Source organism: Epinephelus moara, chromosome 20, assembly GCF_006386435.1.
Source record: "Epinephelus moara isolate mb chromosome 20, YSFRI_EMoa_1.0, whole genome shotgun sequence".
Taxonomy (NCBI): domain Eukaryota; kingdom Metazoa; phylum Chordata; class Actinopteri; order Perciformes; family Serranidae; genus Epinephelus; species Epinephelus moara.
Window position 1 is genome coordinate 1,333,829 of NC_065525.1, and position 23,645 is coordinate 1,357,473.

General features: G+C 41.5%; 1 protein-coding gene across 1 annotated transcript in view; it reads right to left on the reverse strand.

Moving 5' to 3' along the window:
* The window catches only part of LOC126408049 (cytosolic carboxypeptidase 4), a 663,851-nt gene that overhangs the window by 41,647 nt on the left and 598,559 nt on the right, over positions 1-23,645 (reverse strand). The window contains exons 23-27 of the mRNA XM_050073404.1: positions 20,156-20,287; positions 19,923-19,985; positions 19,621-19,734; positions 15,147-15,326; positions 12,455-12,602 (exon numbers count right to left, since the gene is read on the reverse strand). Coding sequence (XP_049929361.1) covers positions 12,455-12,602; positions 15,147-15,326; positions 19,621-19,734; positions 19,923-19,985; positions 20,156-20,287 — 637 coding nt within the window. The remainder of the gene's footprint in view (positions 1-12,454; positions 12,603-15,146; positions 15,327-19,620; positions 19,735-19,922; positions 19,986-20,155; positions 20,288-23,645) is intronic.

Here is a 23,645-nt window from a genome sequence, read left to right on the forward strand (position 1 = left end):
GCTTATGTAACGCTCAGAGACGTACAAAAAAGCCCCTTGGAGGCATGCTCTAAACCCAACAGGAAGTCGGCCATTTTGAATTTACTCTACAATTTTGGTGCATTTTTGGCCATTTCCAGGGGTCCTAAATTAACGAACTAGTCCTAGAGATTTCATCCGATCGACTTCAAACCTTGGTCTGTCCCATCCCAAGACCTTGAAGATGAAAAGTTCTGGACACTTCTGAACAAATTTGGTGTCATGAGGAGGCGCTGTGCTCTGTACAGGATGGACTTTTAACCTTTGGTCATGTGCTGATGTAAATATTGTCATGGCTTTGGTATAATATGTTTTTGTAATGATCATTGTCCAAGTGATTTAGTTTAAATAAAGGTTGGGTTAAAAATCAAAAATCTCTGTCTGTCTATCTTGTCTGTCTCTGTCTCTGTCTCTCTGTCTGTCTATCTTGTCTGTCTCTCTATCTTGTCTGTCTATCTTGTCTGTCTGTCTATCTTGTCTCTCTTTCTCTCTCTCCCTCTCTCTCTCTCTCTCTCTCTCTCTCTCTCTGAGTGGAAGGAGTGAGTGTGATCGAGGTTGTGTTTTTCTATCTTTTCTGTCTTTTTGACTCATGTTTTTTGTTGTAATGTAGTTGAAGTTTGTGTTGATAAGTTGACTTTAGTTGTTTGTTGGTGTAGTTTTGTGTTTAGGTGGGTTGGGGGCTGTTTTTTGTGCTTTGTTTGTTTTGCCTGCCAGCGTTTCTTGGCTTAGGCGCCATGGTAAATGCTGTTTTCTCCCGGCTGACTCGGAGGCATGGCATCAAAGTTGATACCAGCTTTCCGTGCAGCGTGGAAGAAGTTGGGTTGGCTGTGGGAAAGGAGAAGTTGGCTGCTTGGATGAGAGGCGCCATGGTCCTTTTCTTGGACCAGGTGGAGAAAGTGAATTGGGTCATAGAGGCCGGCATCACTATTAATGATATGTTCGTGTCTGTGCAGCCGCTGTCGCAGTCTGCAACCAAGATCATCTTGTCTAATGGCGGACGTGAGGCAGACACACAGGCAGGCAGGTCCTGCGTTTAAGCCACAAATAACTACAAACTCCGTCAAAACGCTGCAATCTCTGTCGTTCAACCTTTTATGTACTCTTATAATCGTCTACTTGTTTTTATGTCCACTGCGCCTCTACACCACTATAAAAGCGACCAGATCAACAACCAAGCCAAAGGTAGCCAGCACCTGTTAAATAAACTAATGGACTCTGCCCATACTACAAGGCCATCAAGTAACGTTAACCGTGGCTACACGAAAGCTCTGGGTCGCTCCATTGGGCTGGTACATCTCACGATCATCCTCATCCTGGCCCACAGCCTCGCTTGGCCCAACCACTCCAATTAGCTACGACACAAAAACAACTTACCTGGGCTCCGCCGCTCCTAACCTGGACGTCGCCGCAACTTCAGCAACCAGCCTGGGCACCACCACTGCTAAACTGGCCGTCATGGCAGCCACAACAGCCAGCCTGGGCTCCACCGCTTCTAACCTGGCCGTCAATGCAGCTACAACAACTAGCCTGGGCTTTGCTGTGCCCGGCTGGGCCCTCACAGCAGCTAACACATCAGCTAGCCGCTAGGCCCTCACAGCAGCCAACACAACAGCTCTGCCATTATCACAACAGCTAACCTGGCTACCACCGTTGTTGGCTGGGCTCCCGCTCCAGTTAATCCATCAACTAACCTGGACTCAATAGTTGCAAATTGGGCTGCTGTCTCCGGTGGCCTCTCATGTCTTACAGCCGACAACCCAGCAGCCGGGTGCCTTTTCCACCGCGTCGCCTGCGTTGCTCCAGGGTGACAGCCTAGCAGCGGCAGCAGCCTGTCCGGTGCAAGTGTGCCAGTGGCGGACCGCTCAGCAGCGGGGTGCCCTCTGCACCGTGTCATGCCCGGGTGACATATAAACACCAGCGGCCTCTCCAGTGGGGAGAATTTCTCCTCAGGGGGATTAATAAAGTAAATAAACTTAACTTAGGGCGGCACGGTGGTGTGGTGGTTAGCACTGTCGCCTCACAGCAAGAGGGTTGCCGGTTCGATCCCGGGTGTGGGAGCCCTTCTGTGCGGAGTTTGCATGTTCTCCCCGTGTTAGCGTGGGTTCTCTCCGGGCACTCCGGCTTCCTCCCACAGTCCAAAGACATGCAGATTGGGGNCATCGCTCCCAGGCGACATCCCAGCAGCAGCAGCAGCAACAGCAGTGGCAGCAGCGGCCTCTCCAGCGGTGAGGCACCAACAGCCGACGGCTCAGCAGCTGGATGCCCGCAACACCACATCGCTCCCAGGCGACATCCCAGCAGCAGCAGCAGCAACAGCAGTGGCAGCAGCGGCCTCTCCAGTGGGGAGGCGCCATCAGCCGACGGCTCAGCAGCTCGATGCCGCTCCATTGCTTCTCCTCTCTAGCCATACTCTGCAACTGGACTCTCAAGCAGACACTGGTCAGTCTAGCCCACATGAAGTATCTATGATTTCTCAACCTAGAAATGTTACTCAGTGTAATGCCAAAACTAGAAACCCCATCTTTAAGAAATATCGATTTGTGAAAATATTTCAAACCCTTAACCAAGCAAAGATAATATGGGACCCACTAAATAAGAAAAGAGGCTTACTAGGAGGTCACTTAAATATTAGGAGCATGATCCCAAAACAAGAACAGTTAGAACACTTATTAATTAACTCAAACATTGACTATCTAGGTCTCACGGAAACTTGGTTAACTCATTCATCTCCAGAAGCTGCCATCACAATGCCAGGTTATAATGTTTTTAGGAAAGACAGGGATCAAGGTAAAGGAGGGGGGGTACTACTTCATGTTAAAATGTAATCTAATTGAATGGCCCGTAAATGTGAAACTGGAATGTATTGGTGTTAATATTTCTCTCTGTACTGGAATGTCCTTTAGTGTAGTCCTGTATATATAGGAAACTGTCAGCCAAAGGGGATTTCTATGAACATCTTCAAGATCTCCTCAAATCATGTAATCACAAAAGAGAGATAATTTTGACAGGAGATTTTAACATAAATTGGGACGATAAGGCAGCCAGGAAAAAACTTAAATCTATTACAGATCACTTTAGCTTATCGTAACTAATAGAACAATCTACCAGAATTACAAATCACTCTAAAACTAAAATCTATCTACTATTCAAATCAGAAAGAATTACAAGAACTTATAACCCATTGACCGGTCTTTCTGACCACAATGTCATTTTCTTTACTAGGAAATTAACCAAAGGTCACTCTCTATACTCTTTCTCTAAAGGTCACAAAAACTCCTCATATTGTATCCCGAAGAGTCAACAATAAGAACTTGAGTCTGCCTTAAAACGGCTAAACTGGGATGAACAGGGTTCTTGCACCATTTTAAAAGTAAAATTTAATGCTTTTTAAGACCTTTTTAAGACCTCAAAGAACATAATTTAAGACCCAAAAATAATATATAAATATCAATTTATTGACTTTATGCAGATAGTAACAGTACTGGTTATGTGCTCTATTCAAGTCAGTCTATGGTCACTGTGGTCTTTCTGTGTGTGTGGCCTATAAATTTAATGGTAAATTTTGCAAATTAAACTAATGATTTTCTATAGGTTTACTATCTGGTAAAATCATTTATTTTGTGCTAAAATACAACATATCTAATGTGTATTTACAACATAGCTTGATTCTGCATCTCTATTTACAGCTCATTAACCCTTGTGTGAATGTTTACTGTTGCTGTGGCAACAAGTGACTGACTACATTAGCAGCTAGATTTGCCAAACCGTCAACAACAACCCATAAAACCACAATTCGGCATATTTACACACAATAAACCACATCTACCAACAGTTACACCCCTTAAACTCTGAGCTAATGTGTTGTTACCTGCTGGATTGTCAAAGTGACCATAGACCTGTGACCTAAATATAGCACATAACCAGTCCTCTGCCGACTCTGCCCGGATTGGGAGCACTGAGCACCAGGGGAGTGTTGGTGTTTACACCGCTAGTATAGGAGCTTTGGACCGCATTAACGTTGCTCAATTTTACACCATACTTAAGGGTCATTCTCACTGCCGCAATACGGAAATGTGGGACAGATTTGCAGAATATTTGCGCAGCGCTTTTCCATGCTCAAACCATACACACAGGCACGGTACGGACGCGGTGCGAAATTTCGCGTTCAATCTCGCGTGAACGGGTGTGGGTGAACATGGACGAGAGTAGCAGCAGCAGCAGCGAGCTAGCAAGCTAACGTTTAACAAGCATCAACATCAACTTTCTTTAGCACTTAGCACTCTCACTGCAGCCACCAAGTTGGACAATGGACTGCCAGACGTCCTTTAATTCATTGCTCATAAAATCATCCCTTCTTTTATCAAAAAGGACGGGGTGCTGTGAAACGAGGTTTATCAACCTTTCTCCCAAACTGTCCTGTCTGACTGGATTTCGGACTCTCCCGGCTCTACACGACTATAAACAAACAATTTCATTGGCCCAGCTGTATAGTTCCACCGGTGAATTCCGCGGGGGGTCAAAGTCTGGGCGGGAACTTTTTTCACCGCATGAAAGTTTCGCCCTGGTGTGCAAACTTCCATAAGACCCCATGAAATCAACTTTTATATTTTTCTGCGAGAATAATCCGCACGGATATTCGCCCTCAGTGAGAATGGACTTTTAGTATGAATAATATATGTGATTTCAAACACAATCGTAACGTTACTTACACTGACATGACCCAAGATGTCCTCGGCTCTGGAGTGACCCATGAACTCTGACCCATAGTAACGGGAGATGACATGATGTGTGCCAGTCTCATCAGTAGTCCAGAACCGCAAATGAAGGTCAATAATGTTGTTGTAAGCTACTGTTATTACCTGCATCTCTCTCTCTCTGTGTCTCTCTCTCTCTCTCTCTCTCTGTCTCATTGTGTCATGCGGATTACTGTTAATTTATTATGCTGATCTGNGCTTTATAAATAAAATTGATTGATTGATTGATTGATTTGTTTGCTCTTTGTCGTTTCATTCATGCTTTCGTCAAACATGACAACATATGGCTTCTAACTCATGCTGCGCCATAGCTCCTTTTTGATGAATGAAGCAATACCATATTTGCCGACATATGCAGTTTTATTTTCACGGTGAATGACTTGGCAAGCTGGGAATCGGGGAACATGGCAGCAAAGATGTTTCGTATGTCCTCGTTAGATCTTAACAAATTGTGCCTCGCCACAGTATGCAGAACCCACAGTACCTCTGCCTTTTGGGTGTCTGGCAGTGAAATGAATCTTGTAATAGCCGACTGAGAGGTGGCGTCTCAACTTGTAACGTCTTTCGGTCGCACTGCAAACAATGCAGGGATTAGCCTGGCCCCGCTATTGCTAACTGCTGCCATGTTCCGCTGGTGCTTTACTCCTTTCATGTGAGACTCGACGGCTTTGAGCCCCATGGTCCCTAAAGAAAAAGTCTTCTTACAAAATGTGCACATTGCCTCGTTGTTGTTTGCCGGTGCCGGTGCCAACCACCTCCTAATTACATCCTCCTCCATCCACTTCTCGTTAAATTTATATTTCCCCATCTCTGCATCTTCAACCACTCACCTCGATATCCGCGAAACGGCAGGGCACTGCCCGACGTCAGCGTCTGTAGCAGACGTACCGTAAAACAGCTATTAATCGCGGAGGCTCATTTACGACACCGTACCATATAGGCACCATACTAAATATGTTTTACGGTGGGCCACTGTGCTTTCCCATCGGCATTAAACGCACCGGCTGAAAATTTAATACCTACAGCAAATTTATGGTAAATTTAAGACAATTTAAGACCTGACACCACCCAACCTGCGTTCACTCTAAATGCAATACCAGAATCTGAAGTAAACAATATCATATGTGAACTAAATAACTCTAAAGCCAAGGATGACTTTGGACTTGACACCAACTTTTTAAAAACGCACAAAGACCAATTGTGTCCAGTTACAAATTTGATTAATTTATCCATTTCTACATGTGTTGTTCCTACATCTTGGAAGGTAGCTAATGTCAGTCCTATTTTTAAATCTGGGGTAAAAACAGATATGAGAAACTACAGACCAATCAGCATTTTGCCCGTCATATCCAAAATAATGGAAAAATGGGTCGCTAAACAATTGCGAGACCACTTACAAATCTGCCATAATTCTCTACATCCCATGCAATTTGGTTTTCGCCCCCATCATTCCACAGAAACGGCTGTTGCCATGCTCATGGAAAAAACAAAACATTATTGAGACAAAAACAATTGTGTTGGTGCTGTTTTTTTTAGATTTACGGAAAGCATTTGACATCTTACCTCTCTGGGAGAAGACAGTGTGTAGTGGTCGACGGAATCAAATCCCCTTACTTGGACTGTCCAGTGGGGGTCCCACAAGGCTCTGTACTCGGCCCAATTTTGTTTTCTTTATTTATTAATGACCTACCAAATATATGTAATAATATTAATATTCAAATGTATGCTGATGATGCAGTAATTTTTACTGCAGCAAAAGATGCTGATGAAGCTGCTTGTATTCTCACATCTGCAATGACCCATATCCAGGATTGGCTCTTAAGATCATGCCTACTACTAAATATAAAAAAAAAAACACACTTTGTTTTAAGAGTCACATCAAAAAAGTTTCCAATACTATTAAATTTAATCTTCATAATTTTAAACAGATTAGGACTTCTCTGACTGATGGTGCTGCTATGGCTTTCCTCTCCTCTATGATAGTCTCTCATATAGACTACTGTATAACTAGTTGGTCCCTAACTGGAGCTATGGCACTCAAGCCAATTGAGTCTCTCTATAAAAAAGTGATAAAAATCCTTGACAAAAAGCAATTAACATATCATCATTGTGCCATCCTTCCAAAGTACAAGCTACTAAACTTTGAAAATTTTAGAGTGGCTTGTTTCATATATAAAGTCTTACATAGGTTGGCTCCACTGCCACTGTCCGAACACATTATACAAATGACAATCGATAACTCCTCAACTCGAACTACTAGAGCCACTATTAGAGGTGACTGCAAGGTGCCACTGAGACGTACCTCCGTTGGTCAAAATGCTCTGTCTTTCAGAGGAAGCACCCTATGGAACTCCTTACCACCCTCAATCAGAGAAAGCTCCAGCCTTGCTATTTTCAAGGGTCACTTAAAAGTGTGGCTCAGAAACAATCAAATATGTAATCATGGGTAGTATATTCTTCACTCAAATATCAGCATGTAGCACTTCATGGACATAAAGCAATATCACCTGCACTTAGCACTTTGTGAAATGTGACCGTTTATATTTATATTTATCTACCAGCACTAACACTTATAGCGGAAATACTTGAAATATGTGGTCTATGGGCATTGTGCAATAGCTCCGACATAGAATTCTATGTGGACTCAATTACTGTCGTTGTTGTTTATTGTCTTTTTTTTTTTTTTTGTTATATCCACATACGTCATTATGGGCATCATGCAATAACCACAGCACATAGCACTTTATTTGGACTCAATTTCATACACTGGACTGGACAGACATTCACCTCAATGGCCCGGGTTTTTGATGTTTGTACACCATGTTGTTATGTTTTATCTTATATGGTATGTACTTTTTCTCCTTTTGTCCTCGGTGAACTAATGTATTCACTATCACGTTTTTCTTTTTTCCTTTCTTCTAACGTTTTTTACTACTCTGTAAGATCAGGGACGGTTTTTTCTATGGGCAATATGGGCGACTGCCCAGGGCGCAATCTATGTGAGGGCGCACGAGTGCCCTCCAACAACAAAAAAAAAAAAAAAAATTGCCAGTTTTCTAGACTACCGCTCATTTCCACGTCAAGTTAGTGCAGTGGGCGCTGGGGAGCCCCTATTATCACGTTTCAACCAGCAGCAGAAAGGAAAGGCGAATCCTGCCGGTTGTGGGTTGAATGGGGGTCACAGACAGGAATACGGCGGAGGCTCATAGTGCTCTGCGGCGCAAGATAATGGCTTACCAGCGACAGACAAGTCCGACACCAGGTCCAGTAATTTCCTCTTTCGTTGGTGTCATGACTGCCCAGTAGTACCTAGACAACCGAGCCGTTCACATTTCTGTCTTTGTGGCAGGTAACGGTCCACAAACCTCACCGCATTTTAGGGACTGTTCTTTACTTATGAAGGGACCGTTCTTTACTTGTCAGGGGAGGAGGGTGGCTGGTTGATTTTTATTTTATTTTTTTTTTTTATTTTGATCTCCCCTATATTAATCACTTATTGATGCTGTTTTTGAAGTATGAATAAGTCAGTAAGTAATTTATTCCATTGAAATATCATTGATGTATTATAGTAAAGTGATTTATCTTTTTATAAATGACAAAACTGGCACATCTGCCTCATTTTTGCTGTGGTATCGTGATACTACTCATAACCGTGATACTTTCACTGTTATCGTACTGTGGGTCCCAATTTTGGTACCGTGACAACTGGGGTTTGGCGGTGGGGTTTGGGGGTTAGGGTTGGCTGGGGGGTCTTCAGACATGTTGGGCTGTCCTTTGCTAAAAGACCATAGTGCAAATTATCTTTTAGCTCTGTGGTTACGTTGTCTCTCCCTGCGGTGCACATGTCACGTGATGTAAACATGGGTGAGCAAAGCTCATGCTTTTGCTGGTCACGCGCAAGCTCGTACACGTGAACGCAGAGCACAGAGAAGCAGTCAGAGCTACAGGCTACAGTAACGCAGAGCACAGAGAAGCAGTCAGAGCTACAGGCTACAGTGAGGCTAAAAACAGAGTTTATATGACTTTTTCTAAACAACTTTTTATGTCGGGGCTGCAGCACACTTGGATCACTACGGATGAGCAGTATGGAGATACTTTGTGGATTCAATTTTGTGTTCTTGGACGTTAGTCTGGGGCGCCGTCTGCCATTAGGTGTGCTGGCGTTCCCCCCCGCCGATCTCCGCAAGGGATGTGAGGACTCTAAAACTTAACCAGGGCCTCCATCGGCATATGGGGTGAGTAGATAATGGCTGAATTTTAATTTTTGGGTGCACTATCCCTTTAAATAATCGAGATGAGGAGCTTAATCTCCACTTCCACGTTAAAGTGGATGAATTTGAACATGTTCTTTTTTGCTACTTCGGCTGTCATGAAGTGTTTTGGTTGCGGCCCGGTGCTGCGGAGCAGCGGGACGCTGCCGAGTGGTCCAGTGCCGCTGAGCAGTGAGACGCTGCTGGGCCGCCCGATGCCACGGAGCAGTCAGTTGATGTTGCGCAGTCGGGTCAAAATGATGCTGAAGAGCAGCCTGGCCTGGCTGGATTTACAGGAGAAATAGATGAAGAAGAGGCATGTGGTGTGGATGAGTGTGAAAGTGAAGTCAGTTGTGAGAAAACAGGAGAAAATAGTGTGAGTGAGACAGGGAGGACAGATGAATCAAATAATACATGGAGTGAACAGGTTGAGAAGGCTGAGATGGTGGAGGAAGAGGCAGTGGTGAAACCTACTCCACTTAAACGTAAGACCAAAGGAAAACATATGTGTTAGGTAAAAACAGGCAGAGTGCGGACAGACAGACAGACGGACAAGTAAAAGTCAGGTGCAGGCAGACAGCAGTGATAGTGACGAGGAGTGTTTGTCTGACAGCAGTGATGTGTCTCTTGTTAAACTGAGTGGTAGCCAGGAAAGAAAAGCTTATATAGCCAAAATGTTAAAGTCTTTCCTCCAAGAAACCAAAAACATGAAAGGAGTTCAACTGGACGATTATTTTCCTGATAAGGTTTTTTTTTTATACCTCGGCCAAGTTCCACATGAGAAATAAAGAAGAATCTGCCCTAACTGATCAGGAAGTCTTCAGACTCAGAAAACTCATACTCAAAGTTAAGAGACAACTAAACAGTGATGATGGAAAGGGCCCTTTTTTGCCCTTTTGGTTTTTATTTTTTTTATTTTTTATATCTCACTCTGTATGTATTTCTTTAGAGTGGGAAGTTTGAATGTAAATGGGGCCAGAGAGGAAAAGAAAAGGGCAGTATTTTATGAAACAGCAAAAATGAAACACATTTATGTACTTTTTATACAAGAAACGCACAGTGATGTAAAGAATGAGGGAGACTGGAACAGAGAATGGGAGGGGGAAGTGATTTTAAGTCATAACACAACAGTCAGTGGAGGAGTGGGTTTCCTGTTCTCCAGAACCTTCACTCCAGCTTCTCTGGAGGTGGAGCATGTTATAGAGGGGAGATATCTTTTAGCCAAAGCTTTTTTTGATCATTTCACAGTTTTTTTAATCAATATCTACACACCAACCAACAGTGCAGAGAGGAAGTTGTTATTTGAAAAAAATTGTGATAAATTGAATTTTTATTCTTGGGTGGGGATTTTAATTGTACTGAAAATTTGTTTTTAGACCGTAACCATGCAGAGCCTCATCCAGCCGCCCAACACGCTCTGAGGCAGCTGGTCCACTCTCATGGCCCGGTGGATGTGTGGAGGAGGATGCACGCAGACTCCAGACAATACACATGGTCCCACCAAAGAGAGGATAGGATCTCTTTAGCACGACTTGACCGTTTTTATAGTTTTAAACATCATTTTAATATTTTTAAAATGTGTAAGACTATGCCAGTTGGTTTTACAGACCATTCTCTGATTTTATGTCATGTTCATATCAGAAACTTTTTACCTAAAAGTGCTACTGGAATTTTAATTCAGCATTAACTTTTGATAAGGGTTTAAAGGATGTTCTTATTTATTTTCAGAGTGCTTTTAGACGGAGGAAATGTGATTTTAATTGTCTTAGACAGTGGTGGCACCAACTGTTATGTCAACAGCACACACTCAATGTTACACGTGACATCACCAGATCTATAAAAGATCTGGAGACTGATATTGTGGAACTAGAAACAATGAGTAAGTCCACAGCAAATCGGGGATACATTGAAATCCTCAAAACTAAAAAAATGGCTTTAGCCAACCTGCTGAACACTAAAGTACAGGGTGCACTGATCAGGTCCTGGGTCCAGAACATCACAGATATGGATGCTCCCTCTAACTTTTTCTTTGGCCTGGAGAAAAAACAAGGACAGAAAAAAGTCATCCACTCTCTTCTGTCAGACACAGGGCAAGAACTAACTGAACCTGGCCAGATAAGAAGGCGAGCTGTTGATTTCTACACCTCTCTCTACACCAGCGAGTTTGAAGACAATGATCTGCTGTTGGAGGAGTTCTGCAGTGAGATGCCTCAAGTTGCTGAGGAGACCAACTCTCAGTTGGAGAGGCCTTTGCAGATGCAGGAACTTCACGCTGCTCTGCAAAGCATGCAGGGACGGAGAGCTCCTGGTATTGACGGCCTGGCCTGAGTTCTACAAAGCCTTCTGGGACATTCTAGCCAATGATTTTTTGGATGTGGTAAATGAAAGCTTGGCGTCAGGTTCACTGCCACTGTCCTGCCATGGGGCCATGATCGCCTTCTTACCAAAAAAGGGAAACCTGCAGGATATTAACACTAGGACCGCCAGGATAACAGCGCCCCTCCAATCGCTGCAACGGTCTGCCAGACCGTCATATGTAACTTCATTGTTTATGCTGCCCGTGTGCTCAGAAGCACACAAAAAATGCATTTTTGAGTAATTTCCGAGAAGTTATGATGAAATAAAAAAAATATTACAGACAATAGAATAGGACTGACAGCCTCTCCAGTGTCTCATGTCAATAAATTAACACTATTTGTCGGCTTTTTATAATGCCTTTTTTTTTGTTTTTGTTTTTTTTGCTGCTGCTGCGCCATATCTCCAGTTGAAAGTGGTGAATTGCTAAATACATTCTACAATAATAAATTAGATTAACTTTTGGTCTATAATATTGTTGGCTATATTACACATTTTAATAAAAAAAACTTAAGAATAAAAGAAATAAACACTGAAATTATTAGTGGAAACTTTTTTTTTATTGATACTCCTCCTCTCTGACATACTAACACACACACACACACACACACACATTGAACACGCGATTGAATGAATTAATGAACATTGGAAGCGGTTCAGCTGCAGTCCCGCCGGCTGGCGCGGTCATTGTTGAGATTACATTCATTTTTTATTATTAACAAAATGTTTTTTTATTGACTGTATGAATGGTTTTGTTTTCAAATAAATATTTGGAAACGAAAATGTATGCTTTGGTGTACTTTTACAGAGTTTTGCAATATGTATAGCCTACCTGTGTGTATCAAAATGTATAATTTTCAGCAGCGGTCGGAGGTATAAATGCTCATAAGTCTAGTGTGTTTCATTTTTGTAAATTATAGGCTTCAGAAAACATACAAGACACATTTTAGGAAAAGTCATAGGAAGAGAAGCTTGTAGGTTTTATCTAAATAGAGTTATTTGCATTATAAAAACCCAAATGGTCTGTCAGACCGTTGTGGCAGTTCTAGTGTTAAGAACTGGCGCCCTGTGTCTCACCTCTCCTCTTAAATCTCCCATTCCTAGTAGTGGTATATCCCACACTCTTTCCAATGGGCGGGGCTAGCAGCCGTGAGTACTTGGCAGCAGTAGCAGTATGTGGCTGGATCCAGCTGCTCACATCGCGCATCGCGGGGTAAGATGTACACTGACACAGACACAGTTTAACTTACACAAGTTACAACACATCCCATTTACTGTTACAACAAGCCCCAGGCCAAGGCTGATAATATAAACTGTCTGCAACATTTCTCCTGCATTGTTCAAAAGCCTACTCAATTATGAGTGCTGCTAAGCTAAAAGCTAATGATTAAGCTCAGAGTTTAGTGATAGTCAGAGAGAATAGGAGAGAAAGAAGAGGGAGAAGACAGGACAAGAGCAGTCAGTGGCGGAGCGGCTCATAGGGTACCTGTCTGTAGGCTCGCCACCTGTCAGTGAGACAAACATGAAAGACGTGCAGTTTAACCGACGAGGAGCGGTCATTATGTGCGACTATTACGCACGGTTGTGAGGTGCACAGCGGCAGATCTCACAGCACACTGTTTATAAACCAGTTTACCAGTTTAATTGCAGGAAATGTTAAGCCATTTCTCATAAGTATAGACATTCACTGTATATCCACTTTTCTACATGTGGCTGCTGCTGGCTTGAGTCTTGACTCTCTCGTTATCAATAACTTGCAATGCTGAGATAAATGTTTAAAGTCCAAAAAAAAGTAATTTATTACGAACAGGTCAATAAAACAGGTTTCAAAATACCTTGTAAACAAACGAAATATTCAGTATTACACATTTTCTTTGGTTACTTTTCTTTCAAACATTTTTTAAAGTTATGATCTCACTGCCGTTAAAAAAACGAACATGCTGACAGCTCAACACTGCAAGACAGGTTTCAAAGGAGAATAACAGAGAGAGAGAGAGAGAGAGAGAGAGAGAGAGAGAGAGAGAGAGAGATCAAGTGGGCGTGTAAATAGCATAATCTTATATCTTTCATCTGGTAAAAGGCAGTTATCTGATTATGAGAAATCTGATAAACAAACTTAGATTTTTGCCTGATAATTACTTTATTCATTGCATGTGTACATGTTAATTTGATTTCAATCATTTTGTTTTAAATCTGGACATGTGCTGGTGGACTCAGCCAGTGCTAAGAAAGGTCCTATGCCTGTCTGTTGAGATAGAGAGAAGATTAAAGCGTCAAATTGCGGTAAAAGATGTTGTATAAAAGACAGGCTACAACTTTTTTTCCTTGTCCCTCCCCTGGAATTATTCTCTAAAATGTTACTGTTTATTGTCCCCCCCAACTATGAAAGGGGATTTTCGCCCCTGTCCATGGGGACCAGACGTACTGTGTGCCCGGCAGGTCTATGGTAGATAATATCTACCTAATTCGGGATGTTCTGGAGGTCTCCAGCTCATTGGGTGTAAACACTGGTCTGATTTCTTTAGATCAGGAAAAGGCATTTGACCGCGTTGAGCACTGCTTCCTCTGGAAAACTATGGAGAAGTTTGGGTTCAGCGCTGGTTTCATTGCCAAGATCAGGGTGTTGTACAGTGACAATGAGAATGTGCTGAAGTTTAATGGTAGTCTGTGTGTTCCTTTCAGAGTGTGTAGAGGCAACCGGCGGGGCAGTGCACTGTCTGGTATGCTCTATGCACTCTCCCTAGAACCCTTGCTGCAGAAAATACGCACAAGCCTGATTTTACCTGGTTTTAGTGAAAATGTTGTTTTATCTGCTTATGTGGATGACGTCACTGTTTTTATTAAGAACCAGAGTGAGGTTAATATTTTAGCGAATATTACAAATAATTTTACTGTTGTATCGGCAGCGAGGGTGAACTGGAGAAAAAGTGAAGCCCTTGCAGTCGGTAAATGGTGTGATGGTCTCCCAGTTCTTCCCCAGAACCTGGTCTGGAGAAAAGATGGCCTAAAATATCTTGGTGTTTTTTGGGGAAATAAAATAATGGTCCAGAAGAACTGGGAGAGCGTCACAGAAAAGACTGAAGGAAAATTGGCTAAATGGAAATGGCTGCTCCCTCAGATGTCTTACAGAGGTAGAGTTCTTGCGCTTAATAACCTTGTAGCCTCCCTACTCTGGCATCGCCTTGCATGTGTGGACCCTCCTCCAGGTTTATTAGCCCAGATTCAAACAAAAATTGTAAATTTTTTCTGGGATTGTTTACACTGGGTACCACAGGGTGTGTTGTTTTTATCCAGAGAGGAGGGGGGGCAGGGCCTCATCCACCTGGCTAGCAGAACAGCCACCTTTAGGTTACAGTTCGTGCAGAGGTTCCTGACAGGTCCATCAGATTTAGTGTGGAGAGAAGTGGCTAGTTGTATTCTCAGACGTGTAAACAACCTGGGACTGGATGCTGCTCTGTTTTTAACTGATTCTAATTTTCTGAAGTTAAGGGGTTTACCTCCATTTTATCAGGGTGTTTTTAAATCCTGGGCACTTTTTAACTGTAAAAGAAATGAAAAGTCTAACTCTCTGCACTGGCTGTTGAAGGAGCCGCTGATCCACGGGGCGAGGCTGGATGTCTGCAGCACTGTCACGCCCGGACTGATGGCGCCACTGTGTCAAACAAAGATTCTATGCTCGAAGCAGCTGGTGGATGCAGTGGGGCTGGAGCTGACTGATGCCCAGGCTTTGGGCTCTCTGCTGGGTGTCCGGTCTGTACGGGTGGCTCACAGGGTCCTGGAACTCTGGTGGCAGAGGCTCTCTGAGAAGGAGAGGAGCCTCATCATAGAGTACAGCTGAGGAACTGCTGAACCTGACCACAGAGACTTGTTCCCTGGGTTTAACCTGAGCCCTGTGTTTGGAGAGTTGAGTGGCCCCCTGCTGAATGTTTGCAGTCCTGAAAAACTGAGCCTGCATGGAGCAGACAAAAAAAAAACCTGGTACATGAACTGTGTTAAGAGCATAAACAGGACAGGACTGAGCAACAGATCACTCACTGTGTGGACGAGCAGACTGAGTGGAGACAGTGCATTGAGCCCACAGTGGAGGATTTTATACAAACCTCCCCTCAAAAAAAGGACAGCTGACCTCCAGTGGAGGATTTTACACGGTGCTATTGCCTCAAATGCTTTTATTTCTGTTCTTAATACCACTGTTGATAACAAGTGTCCTTTCTGTGATTTACATGAGACTGTCTTCCATATCTTTACTGAATGCAGGAGACTCACAGAGTTTTTTTTTACTCTTTTAGCTCTTGCTTTTAGTCTGTTTGGTGAAAAGTTCTCTGAGACTAGATTTATCTTTGGTGTGGGTTACAAAAAAGTCAACAGAATGAAGTGGCAGTTGCTTAATTTTCTCTCAGGGGAAGCTAAACTGGCTATATATGTGAGCAGGAGAAGCAAAGTAGAGGACAGAGTAGGTCAGGAGTAGTGTTGTTTTTGGCGGCCTGTTTTAATTTTAGTTTTAGTCTAGTCTTTGTGTCAAACTGTAATTTTAATTTTTATTAGTTTTAGTCACGTTCATACTCTTTTTTGTCTAGTCAAGTTTCAGTCAACTAAAAGTCATTTTAGTCTTATTTTAGTCAGAATAATCCATGACTATTTTCGTCTCATTTTAGTCGACGAAAACTGATGACATTTCAGTCTAGTTTTCAATGAAAATTGTATTTTAGTCTCTTTTTAGTAATGCAATTCTATTATACCCAGTCAATATAGTATAAGTACCTAGTATAGTATAACCAAACCAAAATTTTCTTTTCTAAATTAGCTCCTAGTTAGAGCTAAATATATATTTATTTATACAACAGTTCGTTCCGACCGAGTAATTTGATTGGACGAGAGGCATTCTGTGAGTGCTGATACAGAGTATAACATCACTGGGACTTGCAACAGTAAAATCACTCCGCTCACAGGTGTTATAAGGGATAATGTATAATGAGCCGGTGAATACTGGGAAAATAACTTCCGACAGGGGAATAGAACCCCGACGCGCAGTTGCCTCTGAGCATCCCTCTTCTCCGGCATTCTTCTCATCTTCAGCCAGTAACCATGAATCAAGATTTTCATGCTCACCAAATATGTTAAAAGTTGTATCGTGCAAATACTCCATCTTTGTATCTTGTAAATTATTATTTTGAAGCAGTAACGGCAACGTTAGCCCGATAAAAAGTAACTGCTGTCAGGGCAGCGTCCCTAGCAACGCTGGGCTACATAGCAACGGTCATTACACAGTAATATCAGACATCTGAATGCTGCGACTGACCAATAAGAATACAGCATTTAATAGAGCCATGTAATAAATATAAATACAGCCGTTAATTAACCAACTATCACACTCGCTACATTGACACAAACTGACACTAGCGTTACACCAAGAAGATGGATATTTTCCCCAAAATTACATTTGAATTAAATTATGAGTGGTCGTCAGGAGAGGACGAGGAAAAGGAAAGCCAGGACTCTTCTGTGCAGACCTCCAGGTGTGTTTGTGTAACATCAGCTGACCTCGACAAACTGGAGAGGAGCAAAAATGAAGCGAACACGGTCAGGAATTATTAATGATCATCTGATGAGGTACTGATGAGGATGAGGGAGAGTGGAAGCTGAATCCGACCGTGCCAACATCCAGGTTTGCCAACGTTTTATCAGCCGAACTGGACGAAGTTACACAGTTGCAGATCAATGTAAATACAAAGTAGCTTGTGAGTTCCTGGCGTGTGTGCTGCGTTGCCTGGCAACAGACTGGGGGAGCTGTTTTTTTCGCAGAGCTACATAATATACTTAATTTATTTCATCACCTTTTATTAACATTTCCTTACTCAGCATTGCTGTTTAAGCTGTTGTTGAACTGTTGTATGAAAGCAATTTCACATGAGAGTGAGTGATGTTGTACTGTATATCGTCACGGCTGTAATCCGTCTGCGCAGTGCGACGCACAGCCTAGGAAAGAGAAATACTGCAAAATAATAATAATAATAATAATAATAATAATAACGCGACTAAACATTATAACGTTATTTTGTCTCGTCTCGTTTTGGTCAACGAAAATGAAGAGACATTTTAGCAGAGGTTTTATTTTGTAAACCACATTTAGTCTTGTTTTTATTCGTCAACAATATTGCATTATATATTTAATTATAGTTATCTTCACATGACCACCATTTACGTTGCGTCTCGTCTCGTTTTCGTCACATGATAAAGGTTCGTTGACGACAATATTTAGTCATACTTTTCGTTGACGAAAGCAACACTAGTCAGGAGGCCATTTCAGTGTGGCTCTGTAACATCAGGTCCAGATTGTGGCTAGAGTTTAACTTTTACAAGATGGTGGGTGACCTAGAAACATTCAAACAGTGCTGGTGTTACGGGGGCATTATCTGCACTGTTAATTATGAGGAACTGCAATTTGCACAAGCTTTTATTATGTGATTTTTATAAAGGAGTGTATGTGTTTTGCTTAGCACTGATGTGCATAATGTAAATATGTTTATTATTTAATATAAATAAAGTGCTTTTGTAAAATCAAAATCAAATCTCTCTCTCTCTCTCTCTCTCTCTCTCTCTCTCTCTCACACACACACACACACACACACACACACACTTTTTAGTTAGAATTTGTGTGTTTGGGTTTTGCTTCGCTTACTTTATGAATAAATATGTTTTTTTGGAATCATACCTGCTGTCTGTTTAATGTTGCACAAGAGCCAGCTATGAGGTCACCAAGGTACGGACCTCGGTAAAAATTTCAAAGAGGAAAAACATAGAAGAAGCCCCCAACAGCATGGTAAACATACTGACACACCAGACAGCTTTTATTTTGAAACAACACGCAGGAAGCTATCTGATGTATTGGTGGAATGCGGAAAACTTAAATTCAGTTGAGAGGAAGATGACGATACTGCTAGCTGACAGATGAGGTGAGTGAATGACAGTTTTTTTATTATTATTTTAGCGACAACTAAGCAGCCCACTGTAAGTTAAAGTTGAAGAAAAAGTTAAGTTCTTGCTAAGTAACGTACACATATGTTATATATATATATATATATATATATATATATATAAATATATGTATGACAAAAAATATTGAACTGATATGATATTCTAAATTATGGTGATGCACCTGTATTTGTGTTGTACACTAGATTTGATTGAGGTGGGTATTTGATATATAATGCACTGGGCAATAATAGCATCCCTCTATATATCTGAACACTATTCAGTGGCTTGAAGCCTTAAACCACATCAAATAATGTTGTTACATTATGCAGTGCTTTATTCACTTATTTGAAGAGTACATGACCTCACATTTTTGTCATCTGCTATTTATTTGTTATTGTTGCATTACTCTTGCTAGCCTAGAATTTGATAATAATCATATGCAATAATTCAAACCCTTCATTCCAAATTATCTTCAAGCATTATAATGTAATGTAATCAATAAGGTCTAATCAACCTCCTTGACCCCCCCCCCCCCCCCGCCCCCCCCCACACACACACACAGAAAAAAACAAGTCAGAAAGTGACAGAAGAGGGAAAGAAAGATGTCAAAAAGAAAACATTTTCTCCAGAATACATTAGATTCATTTATTAAAAACAAAAACCTAAGTCATGTGACAATGAGTATGTATGTTGTTTTTTTTATCATAGATGATGACTTTGTGTGTAGTGTACAGCTTGGGTAGTGTACTTGTGTTTGTAGGTGATGTACAGCCTACGATAAAGTAGCTACTAGCTAGAGTGGTCCAAATTGATGTTAAAATGCATATATTTTTTCACTCAAATAATGTGAACATTTTCTGCAGCTGGACCAAATGGTGCCCCACGAGGTGATTTAATGTAAATTAAGTCATATCATTTAACATAATCAATAATTATTATTAATAATGATTAATTATTTCCGATAGCCAATTTGACACTTTAATTGGAGATCTATTACAAGGTCAGGCCTAATATTGTTGTTCCTAACAATAGAGTGGCTTAAAAGTTACTTATTGTTTTGTACATATGTAATGTGTTTCAGCTGGATTTTTTTATATTTTCTCTCATATGATATCCAGATAAGGTCAGTCTATACAGAATATTCCTATTCACCCAGCTGTGTGGAGTTTATGTTTTGACACACAGCTACAGTGCTATTAGGCCTACATGTATTGCCAGTTTAGTTTTTGGGGCCTATTCTACACTGTCACACATACACATGCACATACCTTGTATATTCCCTGGTTGCAGCCATTGTAAGTACTTTCCATGGTATAACTTCTCAGCACGCCCATCTCCCTCCAGACAACCACCCTGGCTGTAGCAGAGCGAGACTTCTCTACCTGCCCAAATCACAAATTAATCTGGAGCTGAAAACAGTAGCAGCTCTGATATGATTTAGCTTAAGTAATAACTATTTGTTTTGGGACTTCAAACAAAATAAGAATACAGGTAAAAAAAAGATTAATACAATCAATGATATAAACACTGATGAAAAACAGCTTATTGGTCTTATTGTTATGGTTATTACCAAATAGTTGCAGCTGTTGAAAGAAAAGGCCGGTGCGATACGATCCAAGGTCTTTGGAATGGTCTGGAGAGAGAGAGAGAGAGAGAGAGAGAGAGAGAGGGAGAGATCACAGACTTTTGTCAGTGTTTGCTCTGGTTTTACAGTTTCAGCTGCAGTCCACCACTGGGACATGAATAACATAAATCCTCTATGGCCACGGTATTTGTGTGTGTGTGTGTGTGTGTGCGTCTTACCCTATATCCAGGGTCCTCTTTCAATCCCACAGTGTTAACGGCAGAGCCAGATTGCCATAGAGTCTCCTTAACACTGCAGCCATACAGGAAGACATTTTTCTTTCTGGAGTGGCCGTGGTAATCACAGAAAACCTGGAAGAGGAACATGACTATGTAGGGCTGCATTACACTTCCCTCCAAATTAAAGTGATAATAAAGATTTAAAGACATTTGAGACACATCTCAAATAGACTTCCTTGGTGTTGGATGATCTGACAGGATTTTTTTTTTTTGTATTATTCAGTGATGTAGAAATAACACCAGGGACACGTGCTCTGGGGAGAACCATAGCTCTAATATAATCCTTGATTATGGAACTCCAAACCTGATAAATGTCTGGTAGAATATTTACTCCAACTTCTGTACCTTTTATTAACATTCTTCTCTTTTCTTGTATCCAGATATATCTCTACTTAGTTAAATTGAAGGTTGACATAACTAATGTTGGCATTGTATTTTTCTGCAAACCATGAATATGTAACATTTGTACGTTGCATACGTAGCAAATCAACATTTCTACAGTGACATAGCTCAGATTAAATGTATATGGCCTGACTCTTACAGCAGTGACACATATGTATACATGTCATATATATGAAACACATGGCATGAAACCTAGGCAAGACTGTAACCAAACATCAGCCAGCCTGTTCACATTCCCAGGGCATCAAAAAAACCATTGCTTGGTCAGTGGCTGTTACGTGCCTGTGCATTTTGGGCCCACCCTGTGTTTTGTGTTTTTTTCCCCTTTCTTTTTACAGCATACAGCTGATCTCCATCAGTCCTCATCAGTGAGGATATGAATGGAAGAGGAGTAGTGCTGCTGCCAGTGGGCCAAGAGGCTGTGACAGAGTAGTGTCATTCAGACGTGGGTAACGATTGAGAGTTTTGGCTTGGTGCTGTAATATTTAGTTGGCTGTGATTAATCTGTTCTGTTCTGTGTGTTTCCCTGCTACAGGCAACCCGGTTCCCTTTTGGAGCCCGTTTTTCGTTGGTGGTCCTTTCTTCACATTTTCTTTGTAAATAAACTTCCTTTTAACCGGCTATTTGTTTGGCTACCTTTTTCTTCTTTTGAAAGATCCCTCTATTTCATGGTGTTATTCCCCCATCCCCTAGACCTCAGGCGGGGACGTAACAGTGGCCCTCAGCTAGCACAATGCATCCATAGCATCTTTATGAGATACACTGGGCTTTTAACAAACTCCAATACAAATACAACACCTGTGTCATAATTAGATGCTCAGAGCTACAAAGGGAGCATAAAAAGTGAGAAAATAGGCCTTGGGTGGGTGGGAGTGGAGGTGGATGGGTCCAACAAGAACAGGACTTTGACCTTAGAGATGGTGTTCATGTGTAATGTGAAACTTAAAGTCAGTGAGTTATTTTGTCACCATTTTGTGACAACAGTAATTTATCACGTGAGTCATTTTTCAATATTTATTCAGTCATTAGTGACTAAACCTAACAGCCAACTCTTTTATATTGTTTCACAAAAGTTCAGGGGAGGACACCACTGCAAAAATACCAAGCAGGCAGGATAGGGGAACAAAAAGCAAGCTTTTAATGCAGCTGGTAAAACACCCCCAAAACAGGCAGGCAACATAACTGAAGGTGTGGACAGATGTAACTAGGGATCGGCGCAGATCACGTTGTTTTTGCAAAAACGGAATAGGTAATAAAAGATCGGAGGAATCAAAACAACAAAAATGGCCAGGTTTTTCATCTATGTTGTTCACTGTTGCCTACGCTTTCCAATGTAGGCTATAAAGTGTGGCGATTGTGTATATTTTATAAATATATATTTTTTTTATAAGACAGTGGTTATCAGCTGATGGCTTGCTCACCTCCAGACACACCCATCGGAGAAATGAGCCAGAAGTCCTCTGCGTATTCGGCCTACCACGGCATTTTACACCGCTCAAAGTCCGCGAAATAGGTGCGCATCCCTGTGGAATATCATCCACCCAGCCACTGGCCTCACCTCAGATTCCCCGCCACGGATATCAAGGGATCCTACGGAGCCTCCACGCCCGAAACAATGCCAGAGTGTTACGACATTCACCCGTGGTCCCGTGAGTTGCCAAAAGCTGGGGGTTACTTTTTGTTTCATTATGCCTTATTTGGAACCTTCGGGCTGGGTTGATTTATTGTTTTGAAACTTATGGAGATAGATTTGTTTCATAATTATGTGTGTGAACAGATCAACAATCGGTGTGTAAATGTGTAATCTGTAAATATAAAACACCTTCCACAAATACAAAAAAGATTTGTAAACTCACAAAAATATTTTGTAGGCTAAGTATAAAATGGATCTTCAAATACACAAACAAATTGCACAAATAAAAAAAAAAAATGTGAATACATTACATTAATTTCCAAATAAATGAAAAGCATTTGTGAATATCTTCCTAACATTTACAACTTCCGAACAGGCATTTGTGAACTCAGTTTTTATTTGTGAATCGAAAAAACATTTGTGGATCTCAGTTCTACGCGTATGGATTTGCTTTTTACACACACACAGTTTTGAAACAAACTTTCTGCTGGTCCGAATGAAAATGCACTCGTATCACTCTGCCATTTTCGGATAGCATGTGATCACCCAGCTGATGACGTCATTTCCGCATGTCAAAGTAAGAGCACGCAGTCTTTCTATGAGCTGTTTTTTTTTTTCTTTTTTTAAAAATAATCAGCAATAAGTAACGTGCATTCATTGTTTTATGTTAATGTCATACAGTGAGTATTAGTGTGTGTTTATTTGTTCTATGTATATTATCTGGCACACACTTTTGTATATATTTCTATTTGAGTATGAAAGGCACGACGATGCTAGTGGGCAATGTTCAGTTCTCTAAGGTGGCTTGGCTACTTCTTCAGTTGGCAGTTATCAGCCAACTCATCCTTTATATTTTTCATTTATTCTTTCGAATAGGATTAAAGTCACAAAACACTTCACATCTTATTATTAGTGTACTCTTACTAATGTAGTTGTAATGTCTGTGCTGACTGCACCGTGTTTAGTTAGGTTACATCCAGTGCTTAATTTGAGCCGGAACGTACTGGAACGCGTACCAGGATCTTTTCAGAAAAGGCCCAGATGCGTTCCGGAACTAATTTGTATGGGTCTAGAACTTTTAGCATCTAAAAACTACATACAGTATTGGCTGATGTCACTAGTGTTGCAGGGTATACTGGTAATGACGGTGAGTGTTCATGTGCCGTCCCGGCGCACGCTGGTCAATAACGGCACGCGCCGGCCAGCTGGCACTCAATATGCTGCTGTAGTGGTTTGTTTTCCAGGCATGTGAGTATCTTTGAGCAGTGAAAGTTATTATTTATTTATTTTTACTTGTTGGCAGTGATTTGTTTTCCACAGAGCTCTACGTGCGAGCATTTTACTCGCATTTGCGACTAAAAATAGTTTTGTGCGCGCAAATTAATCATTCAGCTC